Source organism: Oncorhynchus keta, chromosome 27 (genome assembly GCF_023373465.1).
Source record: "Oncorhynchus keta strain PuntledgeMale-10-30-2019 chromosome 27, Oket_V2, whole genome shotgun sequence".
NCBI classification, from domain to species: domain Eukaryota; kingdom Metazoa; phylum Chordata; class Actinopteri; order Salmoniformes; family Salmonidae; genus Oncorhynchus; species Oncorhynchus keta.
In genome coordinates, this window is record NC_068447.1 from 22,930,830 (window position 1) to 22,951,845 (window position 21,016).

Consider the following 21,016-nt stretch of genomic DNA (forward strand, 5'->3'; position numbering starts at 1 on the left):
AACAATGTCACCCATTTACAGGTCAGGGATGAATACAAAAACGAATCACATGTTAATTGGTCGCATACAGTGCACATATTCTGCAGATGTTATCACAAGTGCAGCAAAATGCTTATGTTTCAACCTTCAACAGTGCAGTATACCTAACAACACAAAACAATACACCCCCAAAGAAATAAAGGAATTAAGAAAGTATTCAAATATGTATATGGTACTGTATATATATATATATATATATATATATATATATATATATATATATATATATATATATATACACACACAGTGGGGCAAAAAAGTATTTAGTCAGCCACCAATTGTGCAAGTTTTCCCACTTAAAAAGATGAGAAAGGCCTGTAATTTTCATCATAGGTACACTTCCACTATGACACACAAAATGAGAAAAAAAATCTAGAAAACACATTGTAGGATTTTTTATGAATTTATTTGCAAATTATGGTGGAAAATAAGTATTTGGTCACCTACAAACAAGCAAGATTTCTGGCTCTCACAGACCTGTAACTTCTTCTTTAAGAGGCTCCTCTGTCCTCCACTCGTTACCTGTATTAATGGCACCTGTTTCAACTTGTTATCAATATAAAAGACACCTGTCCACAACCTCAAACAGTCACACTCCAAACTCCACTATGGCCAAGACCAAAGAGCTGTCAAAGGACACCAGAAACAAAATTGTAGACCTGAACCAGGCTGGGAAGAATGAAACTGCAATAGGTAAACAGCTTGGTTTGAAGAAATCAACTGTGGGAGCAATTATTAGGAAATGGAAGACATACAAGACCACTGATAATCTCCCTCGATCTGGGGCTCTACGCAAGATCTCACCCCGTGGGGTCAAAATGATCACAAGAACGGTGAGCAAAAATCCCAGAACCACACGGGGGGACCTAGTGAATGACCTGCAGAGAGCTGGGACCAAAGCCTACCATCAGTAACACACTACGCCGCCAGGGACTCAAATCCTGCAGTGCCAGACGTGTCCCCCTGCTTAAGCCAGTACATGTCCAGGCCTGTCTGAAGTTTGCTAGAGAGCATTTGGATGATCCAGAAGAAGTTTGGGAGAATGTCATAAGGTCAGATGAAATCAAAATCAAACTTTTTGGTAAAAACTCAACTCGTCGTGTTTGGAGGACAAAGAATGCTGAGTTGCATCCAAAGAACACCATTCCTACTGTGAAGCATGGGGGTGGAAACATCATGCTTTGGGGCTGTTTTTCTGCAAAGGGACCAGGTCGACTGATCCGTGTAAAGGAAAGAATGAATGGGGCCATGTATCGTGAGATTTTGAGTGAAAACCTCCTTCCATCAGCAAGGGCATTGAAGATGAAACATGGCTGGGTCTTTCAGCATGACAATGATCCCAAACACACAGCCCGGGCAACGAAGGAGTGGCTTCGTAAGAAGCATTTCAAGGTCCTGGAGTGGACTAGCCAGTCTCCAGATCTCAACCCCATAGAAAATCTTTGGAGGAAGTTGAAAGTCCGTGTTGCCCAGCAACAGCCGCAAAACATCACTGCTCCAGAGGAGATCTGCATGGAGGAATGGGCCAACATTCCAGCAACAGTGTGTGAAAACCTTGTGATGACTTACAGAAAACGTTTGACCTCTGTCATTGCCAACAAAGGGTATATAACAAAGTATTGAGATAAACTTTTGTTATTGACCAAATACTTATTTTCCACCATAATTTGCAAATAAATTCCATAAAAATCCTACAATGTGATTTTCTGGATTTTTTTTCTCATTTTGTCTGTCATAGTTGAAGTGTACCTATGACGAAAATTACAGGCCTCTCTCATCTTTTTAAGTGGGAGAACTTGCACAATTGGTGGCTGACTAAATACTTTTTAGCCCACTGTATATATAATGGAGGGTATGGACAGTATTGACAGTATATGAATAGGAAAGGAAAGGTGTGTACAGCAGTAGTTATATAGGGTGAACCTTGATTAGAATACAGTATATACATATGAAATGGGTAAAACAGGAAGTAAACATTATAAAAGTGACCAGTGTTCAATGACTATGTACAGTGCCTTCAGAAAGTATTCAGACCCCTTTACTTTTTATACATTTGATTAGGTTACAGCCTTACTCTAAAATTTATGAAATAGTTTTTTCCCTCATCAATCTACACACATTATTCTACACACAATACCCCATAATGACAAAGCAAAAAACATTTTTTAGACATTATTGGGTATGAAGATACAAGCTTGGCACAACCGTATTTGGGGAGGTTCTCCCATTCTTCTCTGCAGATCCTCTCAAGCTCTGGTTGGAAGGGGAGCGTCGCTGCACAGCTATTTTCAGGTTTCTCCAGAGATGTTCGAACGGGTTCAAGTCCGGGCTCTGGCTGGGCCACTCAAGGACATTCAGAGACTTGTCCCGAAGCCACTCCTGCGTTGTTTTGGCTTTGTGGTTAAGGTCATTGTCCTGTTGGAAGGTGAACATTTGCCCCAGTCTAAGGTCCTGAGCGCTCTGCAGCAGGTTTTCATTGAGGATCTTTCTGTACTTTGCTCCGTTCATCTTTCCCTCGATCCTGACTAGTCTCCCAGTCCCTGCCGCTGAAAAACATCCCCACAGCATGATGCTGCCACCACCATAGCAATGGTGCCAGCTTTCCTCTAGATGTGATGCCTGGAATTCAGGCCAAATAGTTTAATCTTGGTTCTATCAGACCAGTGAATCTTGTTTCTCACGGTCTGAGAGTCTTTAGGTGCCTTTTGCCAAACTCCAAGCTGGCTGTCATGTGCCTTTTACTGAGGAATGGCTTCCATCTAGCCACTATACCATAAAGGCCTGATTGGTGGAGTGCTGCAGAGATGGCTGTCCTTCTGGAAGGTTCTCCCATCTCCACAGAGGAACTCTAGAGCTATGTCAGAGTGACCATTAGGTTCTTGGTCACCTCCCTGACCAAGGCCCTTCTCCCCCGATTGCTAAGTTTGGCTGGGCGGCCAGCTCTAGAGATTCTTGGGGATTCCAAAGTTCTTCCATTTAAGAATGAGGCCACTGTGTTCTTGGGGACCTTCAATACTGCGGAATTGTTTTGGTACTCTTCCCCAGATCTGTGCCACGACAGAATGCTCTCTTGGGTCTCTACGGACAATTCCTTCGACCTCATGGCTTGGTTTTTGCTTTGACATGCATTGCCAATTGTGGATCCTTATATAGACACGTGTGTCATTTCCAAATAATTTCCAATCAATTGAATTTACCACAGGTGGACTCCAATCAAGTTGTAAAAACATCTCAAGGATGATCAATGGAAACAGGATGCACCTGAGCTCAATTTCGAGTCTCATAGCAAAGGGTCTGAATACTTTTGTATGTTTTTTATTTGATTTGCAAACATTTCTAAAAGCCTGTTTTTAGCTTCGTCATTATGTGGTATTGTTTGTAGATTGTTGAGGAATTGTTTTTATTTAATTCATTTTAGATTTAAATTGTAACGTTACAAAAGGAGGAAACATTCAAGGGGTCTGAATACTTTCTGAAGGCACTGTACATAGGACAGAACTTTGGAACCATAAATGGGAGAACTTTGGAGCCATCCAGAACCTCTCTAGAGCTGGCCGCCCAGCCAAACTGAGCAATCTCTAAACTGGAGTTGACAGTAGTTTTTCAGGACCGCAAAAGTTAATAATTTACAATATTAACAAGTCATGCTCTACTTTGGACAGTAGCTCCAAAGGTACATGAGACACAGTTTCAAACTACCATCTCCTGAAGCTCTAATGTCCAGTATCGGATTATAGTATGTCAGTGCCACAGTTAGTATCCTGCGGAACAGGCCCCTGGTTCCTCCTCAGCCTCTCCTGCCCTCTTAGACCCAGTCCATCCCGCTGGTCTTGGGCAGGTGTCAGGGCTGGACGGTGAGGTGGTGAGACATGGCTGCAGCGGCACAGACTCCCAGGGGTCCTCAACCCCTGCACCAACACAGTCCTGGGGCAGCCCGGCCAGCCGTAACATTGCCGAACCCCCCACAAACCCTCTCAGCCCCCCAGCCAGTGCCCGTGAGGCTGCCCTGAGCCCCCCTGCCCGCCTTCGTCGCCCTGATGCTGCCCCCCTACCTCGCCCCAAAGCCAGTTCAGTCAGGAAGCCCAGGCTCTGGGAGGGGAGGCTGAAGAGCGGCAGCCCCCTGAAGAGCTCAGGTAGGGGGCGGCAGCCGACTGGAGGCAGACACTCAAACTGCACAAGGGTGAAGCGTTCGCCGGCGCGGCCCTGCAAGTAGTCCGCTAGAATGCAGCTGAGCGAGGCACTGAAGACATCTGAATACGGAGAACGACACCCCACCCCTGACTTCCCATCCTCGTCACACCCCCTCCCCCAGAGAGTATCCCTCTCCCAGCCCCGGCTGCCCCACTCCTCAGCCCTCTCCCAAGCTGCCTGGGTCAGCACCAGCACCACTTTCCCCCCCTGTCTCTGCAGGCGATCAAGCCGGGAGTGGAGCCATGGAACTGGTCCCAGGACACTGAGCTCGGCCTGGCTCCACAGGTCTAGAGATACACTGAAGCCCAGAGAGGAGAGGGACAAGCCCAGACGACACACCAGACCCAGCACAGCCTGATCATTGTCAGGAGGGTACAGCAACACAATGTGGCCACCTCCTACTGCACCTGGGAGAGAGAGGGAGAGGGAGAGAGAGGGGGGGAGAAAGAGATGAGAGAAAGAGAGGGAGAGGGGGAGGACAGAAAGAGAAGAGTGGCCGAGGAAATGAGATCCAAGAAGAGAGAGAAAAAAGGGATAGAGAGAGGGTGGTTATTCTTCTGAAGCATGAAGAAAGAATATAATTGGATTCAGATATAATTGGAGACAGTGCATTGTGAGGGAATGTTTTAAAGGCTTATCTTACCTTTTATGTCCTCATCTTTCAACCATCTCCACACGTATCCTGTGGGGGAGATAAAAAGTGCAAGAATAATGATGAGATTGGCACCCGAAAATGTCAGGTTGGCACCCAGGCTAGTATTATTATATTCATATATAGTTAATACATTTAATGATTAGATAGCTTCAGAGATAGGTAATAATATTGATAATATATAGCTGCATCACTAACCTTTGAGAGCACCATGTATGACGTAGGCCCCAAGTATTGCCAAACAGATTAGTAGCAGCCCTATTAGGAGAGTCAGTAGCCATCGGTTCCGTGGTGCTATAGGGGAAGTCAGTCTGATTACATACAGCTGTGGACCAATGCCTCATAATCCATCATCGTATCCATTATTTCTGCCAAATATGCTCTTTAGCTAATTTAGCACTAATCTCTATGCTGCGCGTTATAGAGACACAGATTAACCAAAGACCTAACCTGTTAATAATCCAGTATATTTCACTCTTAGTAAAAAGGGTTCCAAAAAGGTTCTTCGCCTTTGAGCCATAGAATAACCATTTTTGGTTCCAGGTAGAACCCTCTTTGAAAAGGGTTCTACCTGGAACCAAAATTGGTTCTGCAAAGGGTTCTCATATGGGGACAGCAAATTAACCATTTTGGTTTCTAGATAGTACCTTTTCTCTAAGAGTGTGGGTCAGTTGCATTAATGAATTGATGACCATTTAACCAATCCTTAGTACAGCCAAATACAGCATACAACCAGTTTAGAACTATAGGTAAACCTTATAAAATGTAACATATTGACACTCAGGGGTGAAATTCATACTTGCAAATGGACACACGGGATCCAGCTTTGTATCCATCCCCTGTACTTTCATCTAGACAACAAGAAACAGTGTGGTGTCAGGCATAAACACTTACAGTACTGCATTTCAGAGTAAGTACAGGCTCACAATTTCATTCAAACAGTGCACTCTGTCCACAGGTCAGTGGAGAAGTGTTTACCTGGACACACAGAGCAGGATGAGGGTTCACATTGATGAACTCTCCTCTTTTCTGAAAAAAAAACAACAGAAACAGAAACTCAACAGTCATATTCAGTAAGGTCCTCAGTAAGGTCAAAGGTGAAGGGTAAGTCGACCTCACACGGTAGGCCTTACCCAGTGTCCGTGGAGAGTGGGCGTCCACCCGGCATGTGTGTGCTTGTGCATCCTCTGCCTGGAGCCCTTCAACTCCTCGCAATGCCCCCCCGCTGAGCCCCTTCTACACAGCCACAGTTCCCCCTCCAGGCGACAGGGGGCAGTCACGTTCCAACTCAGCACTGTACCGTTCCCCACCTTCGTCTGAGCCTCCTCCACTGACAAGGACACGTTGTTGTCCCACATTCTTCTGAAAAGCTCTGAGAGAGGAATGGAGACATTTGGGTGTTACAATAACAAATGTTTCCAGTCCAGAGTCAAGAGTTCTGCGGTAGGGAGGGAATCTGATTGAACTCCTTACCTTTGTTGTTCATGAAGGGGCAGATCTCTCTGCGTAGATTATGTCCCTTCCACCAAACCTGTTGTAAAGCAACATACAAGGAATGTGCACAAGTGACTCCTGCATGACAATGATCATGAATATTCCATTCAGCTTTGGAAACAAGTTGTTCCTTAGATTCGGTATGCCGAGCTGCAGAAAAATCAAGCACTGTTTACCTGAAAGCACAGACAGGGCGCTATAGACCTCAAAGGAATGCTCATCTCTCTCTGGCTCTGAAAGAAGAAGAAAGGGTGTGAGAAAGAGAAGGTGACAGTGAGTAAGGAGGTCACAGCTGGACCTTGTAAAAAAAATGTGTGACTTTTCTTTATACATACTGACCCACTTCTGGTATCTGCAAGGTTCTCCAGTCCCGAACATCTGGCACATGCCCATCTCACTGGTCGGTGTCTTGTTAGAACTGTCCAGTTGGAGCACAGCCACACCTCTCTTCTTATCAATCACAGCTCTGAGCTTGGGCGCTGAGACATATAGTACCGGTCAAGATTTTGGACACACCTATTCATTCAAAGGTTTTTCTTTGTTTTTACCATTTTTAGATATTGTAGAATAATAGTGAAAACATCAAAACTATGAAATAATATGGAATCATGTAGTAACCAAAAAGTTTAAATAAATCAAAATATATTTTATATCTGAGATTCTTCAAAGTAGCCACTCTTTGCCTTGGTGACAGCCTTGCACAAGCTTTGTATTCTCTCAACCAGCTTCATGTGTTAGTCAACTGGAATGCATTTAAATTGACAAGTGTGATTTGTTAAAAGTTAATTTGTGGAATTTCTTTCCTTCCTGATGGGTTTGAGCCAATCAGTTGTGCTGTGACAAGGTAGGGGTGGTATAAAGAAGTTATCACACTCTTCCAACCCAGATGTCTTAGTCGTGTCTGAATCCTGGCTTAGGAAAACCACCAAAAACCTTGAAATCTCAATCGCTAATTATAACATTTTCCGCCAAGATAGAACTGCCAAAGGGGCCGGTGTTGCATCTACTGCAAAGATAGCCTGCAGAGTTCTGTATTACTATCCAAGTCTGTACACAAACAATTCGAGCTTCTACTTCTAAAAATTCACCTTTCCAGAAACAAGTCTCTCACTGTTACCGCTTGCTATAGACCTCCCTCTGCCCCCAGTTGTGCCCTCGATACCATATGTGAATTGATTGCCCCCCATCTATCTTCTGAGCTCGTGCTACTAGGTGACCTAAACTGGGACATGCTTAACACCCCGGCCATCCTACAATCCAAGCTTGATGCCCTCAATCTCACACAAATTATCAATGAACCTACCAGGTACAACTCCAAATCCGTAAACACGGGCACCATCATAGATGTCATCCTAACTAACTTGCCCTTCAAATACACCTCTGCTGTTTTCAATCAAGATCTCAGCGATCACTGCCTCATTGCCTGCATCTGTAATGGGTCTGCCACCAAACGACCACCCCTCATCACTGTCAAACGCTCCCTAAACACTTCTGTGAACAGGCCTTTCTAATTGACCTGGCCGGGGTATCCTGGAATGACATTGACCTCATCCCGTCAGTAGATGATACCTGAATATTCTTTAGAAGTGCCTTCCTCACCATCTTAAATAAGCATGCCCCATTCAACAAATTTAGAACTAGGAATAGATATTGTCCTTGGTTCACTCCAGACCTGTGTGCCCTTGACCAGCACAAAAACATCCTGTGGCGTTCTGCATTAGCATCGAATAGCCCCTGTGATATGCAACTTTTCAGGGAAGTTAGGAACAAATACACACAGGCAGTTAGGAAAGCTAAGGCTAGCTTTTTCAAACAGAAATTTGCATCCTGTAGTACAAACTCAAAAAAGTTCTGGGACACTGTAAAGTCCCTGGAGAATAAGAGCACCTCCTCCCAGCTGCCCACTGCTCTGAGGCTAGGAAATACTGTCACCACCGATAAATCCACTATAATTGAGAATTTCAATAAGTATTTCTATACGGCTGGCTATGCTTTCCACCTGGCTGCTATTACCCCGGTCAACTGCCCGGCAACCTCCACAGCAACCTGCCAAAGCCCCTACCATTTCTCCTTCACCCAAATCCAGATAGCTGATGTTCTGAAAGAGCTGCAAAATCTGGACCCCTACAAATCAGCCGGGCTAGACAATCTGGACCCTCTATTTCTAAAATTATCTGCCAAAATTGTTGCAACCCCTATTACTAGCCTGTTCAACCTCTCTTTCGTATCGTCTGAGATTCCCAAAGCTTGGTAAGCTGACGCGGTCATCCCCCTCTTCAAAGGGGGAGACACTCTAGACCCAAACTGCTACAGACCTATATCTATTCTACCCTGTCTTTCTAAGGTCTTCGAAAGCTAAGTTAACAAACAGATTATCAACCATTTCGAATCCCACCGTACCTTCTCCGCTATGCAATCTGGTTTCAGAGCTGGTCATGTGTGCACCTCAGCCACGCTCAAGGTCCTATACGACATCATAACTGCCATCAATAAGAGACATTACTGTGCAGCCGTATTCATCGACCTGGCCAAGGCTTTCGACTCAGTCAATCACCACATCCTCATCGGCAGACTCGACAGCCTTGGCTTCTCAAATGATTGCCTCGCCTGGTACCCCAACTACTTCTCTGATAGAGTTCAGTGTGTCAAATCGGAGGGCCTGTTGTCCGGACCTCCGGCAGTCTCTATGGGGGTGCCACAGGGTTCAATTCTCAGGCCGACTTCTCTGTATACATCAATGAAGTTGCTCTTGCTGCTGGTGATTCTCTGGTACACCTCTACGCAGACGACACCATTCTGTATACTTCTGGCCCCTCTTTGGACACTGTGTTAGCTAACCTCCAGACGAGCTTCAATGCCATACAACTCTCCTTCCGTGGCCTCCAAATGCTCTTAAATGCAAGTAAAACGAAAAGCATGGTATTCAGATGATCACAGCCCGCACCTGCTCGCCCGTCTAGCATCAATACTTTGGACGGCTCTGACTTAGAATACGTGGACAACTACAAATACATAGGTGTCTGGTTAGACTGTAAACTCTCCTTCCAGACTCAGATTAAGCATCTCCAATCCAAAATTACATCTAGAATTGGCTTCCTATATCACAACAAAGCATCCTTCACTCATGCTGCCAAACATACCCTCGTAAAACTGACCATCCTACCGATCCTCGACTTCGGTGATGTCATCTATAAAATAGCCTCCAACACTCTACTCAACAAACTGGATGCAGTCTATCACAGTGCCATCCGTTTTCTCACCAAAGCCCCATACACTACCCACCATTGCGACCTGTACGCTCTCGTTGGTTGTCCCTCGCTTCATACTCGTCGCCAAACCCACTGGCTACAGATTATCTCCAAGTCTCTGCTAGGTAAAGCCCCACCGTATCTCAGCTCACTGGTCACCATAACAGTACCCACTAGTAGCATGCGCTCCAGCAGGTATATCTTACTGGTCACCCCCAAAGCCAAATCCTAATTTGGTCGTCTTTCCTTTCAGTTCTCTGCTGCCAATGACTGGAACGAACTGCAAAAATCTCTGAAGATGGTGACTCATATCTCCCTCACTAGCTTTAATCACCAGCTGTCAGAGCAGCTCACAAATCACTGCACCTGTACATAGCCCATGTGTAAACAGCCCATCTATCTACCTACCTCATCCCCATACAGTATTTATTCATTTATCTTGCTCCTTTGCACCCCAGTATCTCTACTTGCACATTCATCTTCTGCACATCTACCATTCCAGTGTTTAATTGCTATATTGTAATTATTTCACAACCATGGCCTATTTATTGCCTTAACTCCCTTATCTTGCCTCATTTCCACTCACTGTATATAGACTTTTTGTTTCCTTTTGTTCTAGTGTATTACTGACTATGTTTATTCCGTGTGTAACTCTGTGTTGCTGTATGTGTCGAATTGCTATGCTTTATCTTGGCCAGGTCGCAGTTGCAAATGAGAACTTGTTCTCAAATAGCTTACCTGGTTAAATAAAGGTGAAATAAAATAAAACAGCCCTATTTGGTAAAAGACCAAGTCTATATTATTGCAAGAACAGCTCAAATAAGCAAAGAGAAACAACAGTCCATCACCAGACCGAAACATTAAAGGAAGACCCAGAGTTATCTCTGCTGCAGAGGATAAGTTCATTTGAGTTTCCAGCCTCAGATTGCAGCCCAAATAAATGCTTCACAGAGTTCAAATAACAGACACATCTCAACATCAACTTTTCAGAGGAGATTGCGTGGATCAGGCCTTCATGGTCGAATTGCTGCAAAGAAACCACTACTAAGGACACCAATAAGAAGAAGAGACTTGCTTGGGCCAAGAAACACGGTCAATGGACATTAAACCGATGGAAATCTGTCCTCTGGTCTGATGAGTCCAAATTGGAGATGTTTGGTTCCAACCGCCGTGTCTTTGTGAGATGCAGAGTAGGTGAACGGATGATCTCTGCATGTGTGGTTCCCACCGTGAAGCATGTGGGAGGTGTGATGGTGTGGTGGTGCTTTGCTGGTGACACTGTCTGTGATTTTTTTAGAATTCAAGGTACACTTAACCAGCATGGCTACCACAGCATTCTGCAGCAATATGCCATCTCATCTGGTTTGGGGTTAATGGGACTATAATTCGTTTTCAACAGGACAATGACCAAACACACCTCCAGGCTGTGTAATGGCTATTTGACCAAGAAGGAGAGTGATGGAGTGCTGCATCAGATGACCTAGACTACACAATCACCCAACCCCAACTAAATTGAGATAGTTTGGGATGAGTTGGACCGCAGAGTGAAGGAAAAGCAGCCAACAAGTGCTCAGCGTATGAGGGAACTCCTGCAAGACTGTTGGAAAAGCATTCCAAGTGAAGCTGGTTGAGAGACTGCCAAGAGTGTGCAAAGCTGTCATCAATGCAAAGGGTGGCTACTTTGAAGAATCTCAAATCTAAAATGTATTGTATGTAACTTTTTTGGTTGCTAGATGATTCCATGTGTTATTTCATAGTTTTGATGTCTTCACTATTATTCTACAATGTAGAAAATAGTAAATATAAAGAAGAACCCTTGAATGAGTAGGTGTGTGCAAACGTTTGACTGGTGCTGTATATCAAATGTCAATCAATAAGAGATGTAAAGGTTTAAACTAAAGCAGGTACAGTATAATACTATGGGGATGCAGGGTTGCATTATAAATTACAGTGACTCACCATCACATTCTTTCACAACACTATCTAGGTCAGAGGAACAAACTGAGAGATAGAGTGGGGGAGAGAGACAGAGAGAGAGAGAGAGAGAGAGAGAGAGAGAGAGAGAGAGAGAGAGAGGTAGTCAAAATTCATGATCTGAGGAATGTACACTACCAATGAAAAGTTTTAGAACACCTAACCATTCAAGGTTTAAAAAAAAACATTGTACTATTTTCTACATTGTAGAATAATAGTGAAGACATCAAAACTACTAAATAACACATGGAATCATGTAGTAACCAAAAAAGTGTTAAGCAAATCAAAATATATTTTAAATGGGAGATTCTTCAAATGGCCATCCTTTGCCTTGATGACAGCTTTGTACACTCTTGGCATTCTCTCAAACAGCTTCATGAGGTAGTCACCTAGAATGCACTTAAATTAACAGGTGTGCCTTCTTAAAAGTTAACTTGAGGAATGTCTTTCCTTCTTAATACGTTTGAGCTAATCAGTTGTATTGTGACAAGGTAGGGGTGGTAAACAGAAGATAGCCCTATTTGGCAAAAGACCAAGTCCATATTATGGCAAGAACAGCTCCAATAAGCAAAGAGAAATGACAGTCCATCATTACTTTAAGACATGAAGGTCAGTCAATATGGAACATTTCAAGAACTTTTAAAGTTCTTGGCTGTCGAAAACCATCAAGCGCTATGATGAAACTGGCTCTCATGAGCAGTGCCACAGGAAAGGAAGACCCAGAGTTACCTCTGCTGCAGAGGATAAGTTCATTAGAGTTGGAATTAAAAGGGGAATTAACTGCACCTCAGATTGCAGTCCAAATAAATGCTTCACAGAGTTCAAGTAACAGACACATCTCAACATCAACTGTTCAAAGGAGATATGCTTGGACCAAGAAACACAAGCAATGAACATTAGAACACTGGAAATCTGTCCTTTGGTCTGATGAGTCCAAATTGGAGATGTTTGGTTCCAACCTCCGTGTTTTTGTGAGACGCGTGTATGTAAACTGATGATCTCCATATGTGTGGTTCCCACTGTGAAGCATGGAGGAGGAGGTGTGATGGTGGGGATTGCTTTGCTGGTGACACTGTCCGTGATTTATTTAGAATTTAAGGCACACTTAACCAGCATGGCTACCACATCATTCTGCAGCGATGCGCCATCCCATCTTGTTTGAGCTTAGTGGGACTATAATTTGTTTTTTAACAGGACAATGACCCAAAACACAGGCTGTGTAAGGACTATTTTACCAAGAAGAAGAGTGATGAAGTGCTGCATCAGATGACCTGGCCTCCACAATCCCCTGACTTTGACCCAATTGAGATGGTTTGGGATGAGTGGGACCACAGAGCGAAGGAAAAGAGCCAACAAGTGCTCAGCATATGTGGGAACTCCTTCAAGACTGTTGGAAAAGCATTCCAGGTGAAGCTGGTTGAGAGAATGCCGAGTGTGTGCAAACTGTCATCAAGGCAAAGGGTTGCTTTTGGAAGAATCTCAAATATTAAATATATTTTGATTTGTTTAACACTTTTTTGGTTACTACATGATTCCATATGTGTTATTTCATAGTTTTGATGTCTTCACTATTATTCTATATTCTATATCTATTATTTAAATAATGAAAAACCCTTGAATGAGTAAGTGTTCTAAAACTTTTGACCGGTAGTGTATGCATATCAATAACATCTTTATAGTACAGCTATGGTATTGTGGTATAAAGAATGCCACTTACCATCTTCTAAGGAGGGGATAGTGGTGGTAACGGAGGTATATAATGCGTGGACGATGACTGGACTTCCATATTGTACTGGCTCTGGCTCCAACAATATGGACAGCCACAGCTACAGAAGTCAAACATGAACCTATTACATACTAGGCTATATGTTCTTTCCACTAAACAACCCTAGCAGTGCCCAAAGTTACCCAAAATAACCCTAACATTTTTAATAGACAACAGTTTAATGACAGGCGATAAAAGGAATGTGTACCTCAGGAGGGTGCTGGTCCCCCAGAGCTGAATGGATCAATGTAAATGTCACTTCTTTGCAGCGATTCAAAATGTTTGGGTAGCTGTAACACACGGTTACAGAAGCTGCTGGAACACACAGTAGGAGAGACAACAAACAATGTATTATTTACCATGAGAAAGTGCAAAAGACACATTAACAGTCAACCACAACTTTAGATTGAGTGACTTTCATTTATTTTACTTGACCAACTTGTACGCCCAAGGAGTGTGTGTGGGTGTGTTTTCTCTCTTTTGACACACTCTTTTTGATTACCTGTTGTGCCGCGTGGCATCCCTAGGAGACTCTCTTCTCTTAATTCCTTCTGGTTAGAGCTGTCGTCTTCGTCACTGTAGTCACCAGACACTTCCTGGTCCTCATGTTTATCTGGGACAGCAGAAACAGCAACAACAAGTCATGTGCTGAGAACAGCATCAACAAATGAGAACAGCAAGAGTTAAGAATAACCTGCAAATGCCCCACAACCTATCAATACAACCTATCAATAGATCCATACACCCTATCAATACAACCTATCAATACATCCATACACCCTATCAATACAACCTATCAATACATCAATACAACCTATCAATATAACCTATCAATAGATCCATACACCCTATCAATACAACCTATCAATACAACCTATCAATAGATCCATACACCCTATCAATACAACCTATCAATACATCCATACACCCTATCAATACAACCTATCAATACACCCTATCAATACAACCTATCAATACATCCATACACCCTATCAATACAACCTATCAATACATCCATACACCCTATCAATACAACCTATCAATACATCCATACACCCTATCAATACAACCTATCAATACATCCATACACCCTATCAATACAACCTATCAATACATCAATACAACCTATCAATACATCCATACACCCTATCAATACAACCTATCAATACATCCATACACCCTATCAATACAACCTATCAATACATCAAATCAATACAACCTATCAATATAACCTATCAATAGATCCATACACCCTATCAATACAACCTATCAATACAACCTATCAATAGATCCATACACCCTATCAATACAACCTATCAATACATCCATACACCCTATCAATACAACCTATCAATACATCAATACAACCTATCAATAGATCCATACACCCTATCAATACAACCTATCAATACAACCTATCAATACAACATCCATACACCCTATCAATACAACCTATCAATACATCAATACAACCTATCAATAAAACCTATCAATATAACCTATCAATAGATCCATACACCCTATCAATACAACCTATCAATACATCAATACATCAACCTATCAATACATCCATACACCCTATCAATACAACCTATCAATACATCAATACATCAAATCAATACAACCTATCAATATAACCTATCAATAGATCCATACAATACAACCTATCAATACAACCTATCAATACAACCTATCAATACATCCATACACCCTATCAATACAACCTATCAATACATCCATACACCCTATCCATACAACCTATCAATACATCAAATCAATACAACCTATCAATATAACCTATCAATAGATCCATACACCCTATCAATACAACCTATCAATACATCAATACAACCTATCAATACATCCATACACCCTATCAATACAACCTATCAATACATCAATACAACCTATCAATAGATCCATACACCCTATCAATACAACCTATCAATACAACCTATCAATACATCCATACACCCTATCAATACAACCTATCAATACATCAATACAACCTATCAATAAAACCTATCAATATAACCTATCAATAGATCCATACACCCTATCAATACAACCTATCAATACATCCATACACCCTATCAATACAACCTATCAATACATCAATACAACCTATCAATACAACCTATCAATATAACCTATCAATAGATCCATACACCCTATCAATACAACCTATCAATACAACCTATCAATACATCCATACACCCTATCAATACAACCTATCAATACATCAATACAACCTAACAATACAACCTATCAATATAACCTATCAATAGATCCATACACCCTATCAATACAACCTATCAATAGATCCATACACCCTATCAATACAACCTATCAATACAACCTATCAATACATCAATACAACCTATCAATACAACCTATCAATAGATCCATACACCCTATCAATACAACCTATCAATACATCAATACAACCTATCAATATAACCTATCAATACATCAATACAACCTATCAATACATCAATACAACCTATCAATAGATCCATACACCCTATCAATACAACCTATCAATACATCAATACAACCTATCAATATAACCTATCAATACATCAATACAACCTATCAATACATCAATATAACCTATCAATAGATCCATACACCCTATCAATACAACCTATCAATACAACCTATCAATACATCCATACACCCTATCAATACAACTTATCAATACATCCATACACCCTATCAATACAACCTATCAATACATCAATACAACCTATCAATAGAACCTATCAATACATCCATACACCCTAACAATACAACCTATCAATACATCAATACAACCTATCAATATAATCTATCAATACATCAATACACCCTATCAATACAACCTATCAATACATCAATACAACCTATCAATATAATCTATCAATACAATCCTGCTGTAGGTATGGCATGCTCCTGTCCCAGGCACAGTGACTTCCTGTTGGAGTTAAGGTTAGTTGTGTAGTTAGGGATAGTGGTATGGTAGAGTATGCAGTAAAGACTGTGGAATAGCATCCATACATCACAGTTGCCTATGATGATAGTGTCTGCTGCAACTGAATGGTTGAAGCAGTAGGGCTACCTTTGATTGTGAAGTAGACCGTGACTCGCAGGCAGGGTTTGCAGTATTGGCCGTTGGTGCAACACAGAAACACGCTGAGCTCCAGCCGGCTAACTTTCACAGGACCCTTCATGCCAGGAAAGGCAACATCTAAGATGCAGAAGAGACAGAGAAATCGATAGAGAGAGAGATGTCAATGTCATGATAAGTGTTCTAATATATTTTGGCTTATGATGGACTATATATGATGCTTTGTATGGTCTCACCTTTTACACTGCAGTCAGTCAGACCCTAAGGAAAGAGCACAGAGAGAGAGTGATTTCTTACAACATACCAGACCAGACATATGATTGTGTAATTATTATTTAAATACATAGTAATACTTCCACTTGATATACGTGACACATGTTCTTCCGTTTAACTGCACACAACTACACTAGAGGTCAATTCTCATGACCTTGCTCCCAGAACTGTATCCTTGGAAATGGTCAACAGCAGTGGAGATGGAACACTCAAGCCCTAGGATTGGGTGTCACACTCTAGCCTGGTCATGAATACATAATGAGCATTAAAACTTTGATGTGTCTGTGTGTGCTACAGTACAGACTGAGGTACATCGCATCTGTCAATCAAAACATAAATCTGCTCACTCAAACTGATCAAGTGTTTAACCAGCGCTGACCCATTCCCGTTCTCCACATTTTGCTATGTTAACCCTTGTTCTAAAATGGATTTGATTTTTTTTTATCCTCATCAATCTACACACAATACCCCACAATGACAAAGTGAAAACAGAAATACCTTGTTTACAGTTGAAGTCTGAAGTTTACATACACCTTAGCCAAATACATTTAAACTCAGTTTTTCACAATTACTGCCATTTAATCCTAGTAAAAATTCCATGTCTTAGGTCAGCTAGGATCACCACGTTATTTTAAGAAGGTGAAATGTCAGAATAATAGCAGAGAGAATTATTTATTTCAGCTTTTATTTCTTTCATCACATTCCCAGTGGGTCAGAAGTTTACATACATTCAATTAGTATTTGGTAGCATTGCCTTTAAATTGTTTAACTTGGGTCAAACGTTTCGGATAGCCTTCCACAAGCTTCCCACAATAAGTTGGGTGAATTTTGGCCCATTCCTCCTGACAGAGCTGGTGTAATTTGTAGGTCTCCTTGCGCAAACACTTTTTCAGTTCTGCCCACAGGTTTTCTATAGGATTGAGGTCAGGGCTTTGTGATGGCCACTCCAATACCTTGACTTTGTTGTCCTTAAGCCATTTTGCCACAACTTTGGAAGTATGCTTGGGGTCATTGTCCATTTGGAAGACCCATTTGCGACCAAGCTTTAACTTCCCGACTGATGTTGCTTCAATATATCCACATACTTTTTCCTCATGATGCCATCTATTTTGTGAAGTGCACCAGTCCCTTCTGCAGCAAAGCACCTCCACAACATGATGCTGCCAACCATGCTTCACGGTTGGGATGGTGTTCTTCGGCTTGCAAGCCTCCCCCTTTTTGCTCCAAACATAACAATGGTCATTATGGCTAAACAATTCTATTTTTGTTTCATCAGACCAGAGGACATTTCTCCAAAAAGTACGATATTTGTCCCCATGTGCAGTTGCAATCGTAGTCTGGATTTTTTTATGGCGGTTTTGGAGCAGTGGCTTCTTCCTTGCTGAGCGGCCTTTCAGGTTATGTCGACATAGGACTTGTTTTACTGTTGATATAGATACTTTTGTACCTGTTTCCTGCATCTTCACAAGGTCCTTTGTTGTTGTTCTGGGATTGATTTGCACTTTTCGCACCAAAGTACGTTCATCTCTAGGAGACAGAACGCGTCTCCTTCCTGAGCGGTATGATGGCTGCGTAGTCCCATGGTGTTTATACTTGAATACTATTGTTTGTACAGATGAACATGGGATTTGCAAATTGCTCCCAAGGATGAACCAGACTTGTGGAGGTCTACCATTTGTTTTGTCTGATTAATTTTGATTTTCCCATGATGTCAAGCAAAGAGGCAATGAGTTTGAAGGTAGGCCTTGAAATACATCCACAGGTGCACCTCCAATTAACTCAAATTATGTCAATTAGCCTATCAGAAGCTTCTAAAGCCATGACATCATTTTCTGGAATTTTCCAAGCTGTTTAAAGGCACAGTTAACTTAGTGTATGTTGGGCCGGGTGGTGCAGTGGTTAAGGGCACTGTACTGCAGCGCCAGCTGTGCCATCAGAGACTCTGTGTTCGCGCCTAGGCTCTGTCGTAACCGGCCGCGACCGGGAGGTCCGTGGGGCGACGCACAATTGGCCTAGCGTCGTCCGGGTTAGGGAGGGTTTGGCAGGTAGGGATGTCCTTGTCTCATCGCGCACCAGCGACTTCTGTGGCGGGCCAGCCGCAGTGTGTCGCCAAGGTTGCCAGGTGCACAGTGTTTCCTCCGACACATTGGTGCGGCTGGCTTCCAGGTTGGATCGCGCTGTGTAAAGAAGCAGTGCGGCTTGGTTGGGTTGTGTATCGGAGGACGCATGACTTTCAACCTTCGTCTCTCCCGAGCCCGTACGGGAGAGAGGACCTCAGACTGGGGCGAAGGTTCACCTTCCAACAGGACAACAACCCTAAGCACACAGCCAATACAGGGTCTGAATACTTATGTAAATGTATTATTATTATTTGCAAATATTTATAAAAACCTGTTTTTGCTTGTCATTATGGGGTATTGTGTGTAGATTAAAGAGGGAAAAAAATATTTTAGAATAAGGCTGTAATGTAGCAAAGTGTTGAAAAAGTCAAGGGGTCTGAATACTTTCCGAATGCACTGTATCCCAGACTAGATCAGGAATTTAGTTGTAGGTACTCTAGTTGTGATTTCTTTCTGCCAGCCTCCTGCTAGATACGACATATGGCTGTGCATGGTGCGTGCACGTGAACTAAAGCTCTGTGTGATTGGTTTTGCATGTGTCCTCCACATATGACAGCTCACCCCCCACACACTCATATAAACACATACAAAGTCCACATTCATTTACATGTGGTAAAGAAAGCAACACAAGTGTACACATGCACATCCAAGCACACAAGCACACACATCTATGATTGACCTGAGGCTGTCCTGAGTACACAAAATAAATAGGGTGGTACAGGTGGGATTCTCATAAGCAGTTATACTCAAACATTGTTGTAGTACAGATCACACCAACATGCACAACATCCGACTTAATGGAAACTCCAGGCCAAAACATTCCATGACCCCATCCAACATCATCAGAGAACGATCTGAGTAGACTGTCATAATGCTAAAACTATACAACCATATGGTAACGCTTCATTTTAAGGGGGCCTTATTGTTATAGTGTAATTACACTATTCGGGATCCTTGGGACGTCCTTACTCTAAAACCTAACCCTAAACTTAACCCCTACCCTTACCTTGACCTTAACCATAACCCTTAGCTAACCCTTAACCCTTACCTTAACCATTTTAAATGTCAACTTCAATGGAGTAAGGACGTCCCAAGGATACTTACCAATCATACTTTTATGCAATAGCTATACCTGATCAGTATGTAGTCTAAATACAGTACTTGCACTATTAGCTTCATAATTGAAATAATAAAAAAATCAATAAACAATTTAAGAAAACCTGACAGGCCTCATGTTAATTTGCTCCTTCTTTTACCTGGTCGCAGGTGAGTCGATTTGCGCCATCTATCATCTCTAGTGCACCTGCAGATGGGGACGTTAGCTGCAGCAGTAACAGTAGGACAAAGTGAGTGCAAGGGAACAGGCGAGCCATTGGTACTACAACACGCCGTACAGAGCTTCTGCGTCCAAGGTCCAGGCCTTCTTGTGCCAGTGCCCTGTCCGGAAAGTCTGTCTGGAAAAGTGGAGGTAGTTGCGCAGATCAAGCTGATTCTAACACCATTACCTAGAGACAAGATAATTATACTTGTCACAACCAAACATGTACTGGCAGTCCTCCAAAGTCGCAGTGTTTCCCAGTGCGTTCTTCCTGGGCACTGAAACAGGACCTGCCGAAGATCCTGGGCTACTGGAGACAGGTAGGCTTAACAGGATCCAACCTGGCTGAGGGCGAGAGAAGGGGGGTTAATAAATTGCTAGCTGAAGCAGGCTACTAAAACTTTAAGCAGGCTACATTTCTGTATTGAATAAGATACATTTCTCAAGCACAGAACTAACTAATAACTGTATGTAATTCATATATTGATGCAGAGCAACTAATTAATATTTCAATTTCAAAGGTTAACTTCAATTTGACTTACAGTTGTGTGTGGACATGCACCTCCTGTATCAGGTTGATGGACAGTTCTCTAGCTAGTGATGCGGGTGCTCCGTGACACTACACCCAATCTCCTGAAAATATCTAAATGGCCTTCTATGAATGTAGAGTGAGTGTGTGACAGTCAGGAGGAGGACAGAGGGGAGGTGTGTTTACCTGAAAAGGTGGCTCAATTTCACTGCATGGGGTTGGCAGTTAGATTTCTTGCTATTTAGCTTTTTAAGTAAACCATGAGTCCAGTAGTTCTGAAAATTATGCTTATACAAACTCTGCT

General features: G+C 42.4%; 1 protein-coding gene across 1 annotated transcript; it reads right to left on the reverse strand.

The window, feature by feature from the left end:
- Positions 1-429: 429 nt before the first annotated feature.
- On the reverse strand, positions 430-20,870 carry LOC118359611 (interleukin-17 receptor C-like). The gene is given in 18 exon segments (XM_035738150.2): positions 430-3,876; positions 3,879-4,637; positions 4,874-4,912; positions 5,081-5,176; positions 5,682-5,733; positions 5,861-5,911; positions 6,016-6,254; positions 6,356-6,413; positions 6,553-6,609; positions 6,716-6,855; positions 11,584-11,625; positions 13,316-13,424; positions 13,572-13,678; positions 13,866-13,976; positions 16,464-16,592; positions 16,709-16,733; positions 20,122-20,528; positions 20,726-20,870. Coding segments are annotated over 17 exon segments (2,163 nt in total). The 5' UTR covers positions 20,239-20,528; positions 20,726-20,870; the 3' UTR covers positions 430-3,844.
- Positions 20,871-21,016: the final 146 nt, after the last annotated feature.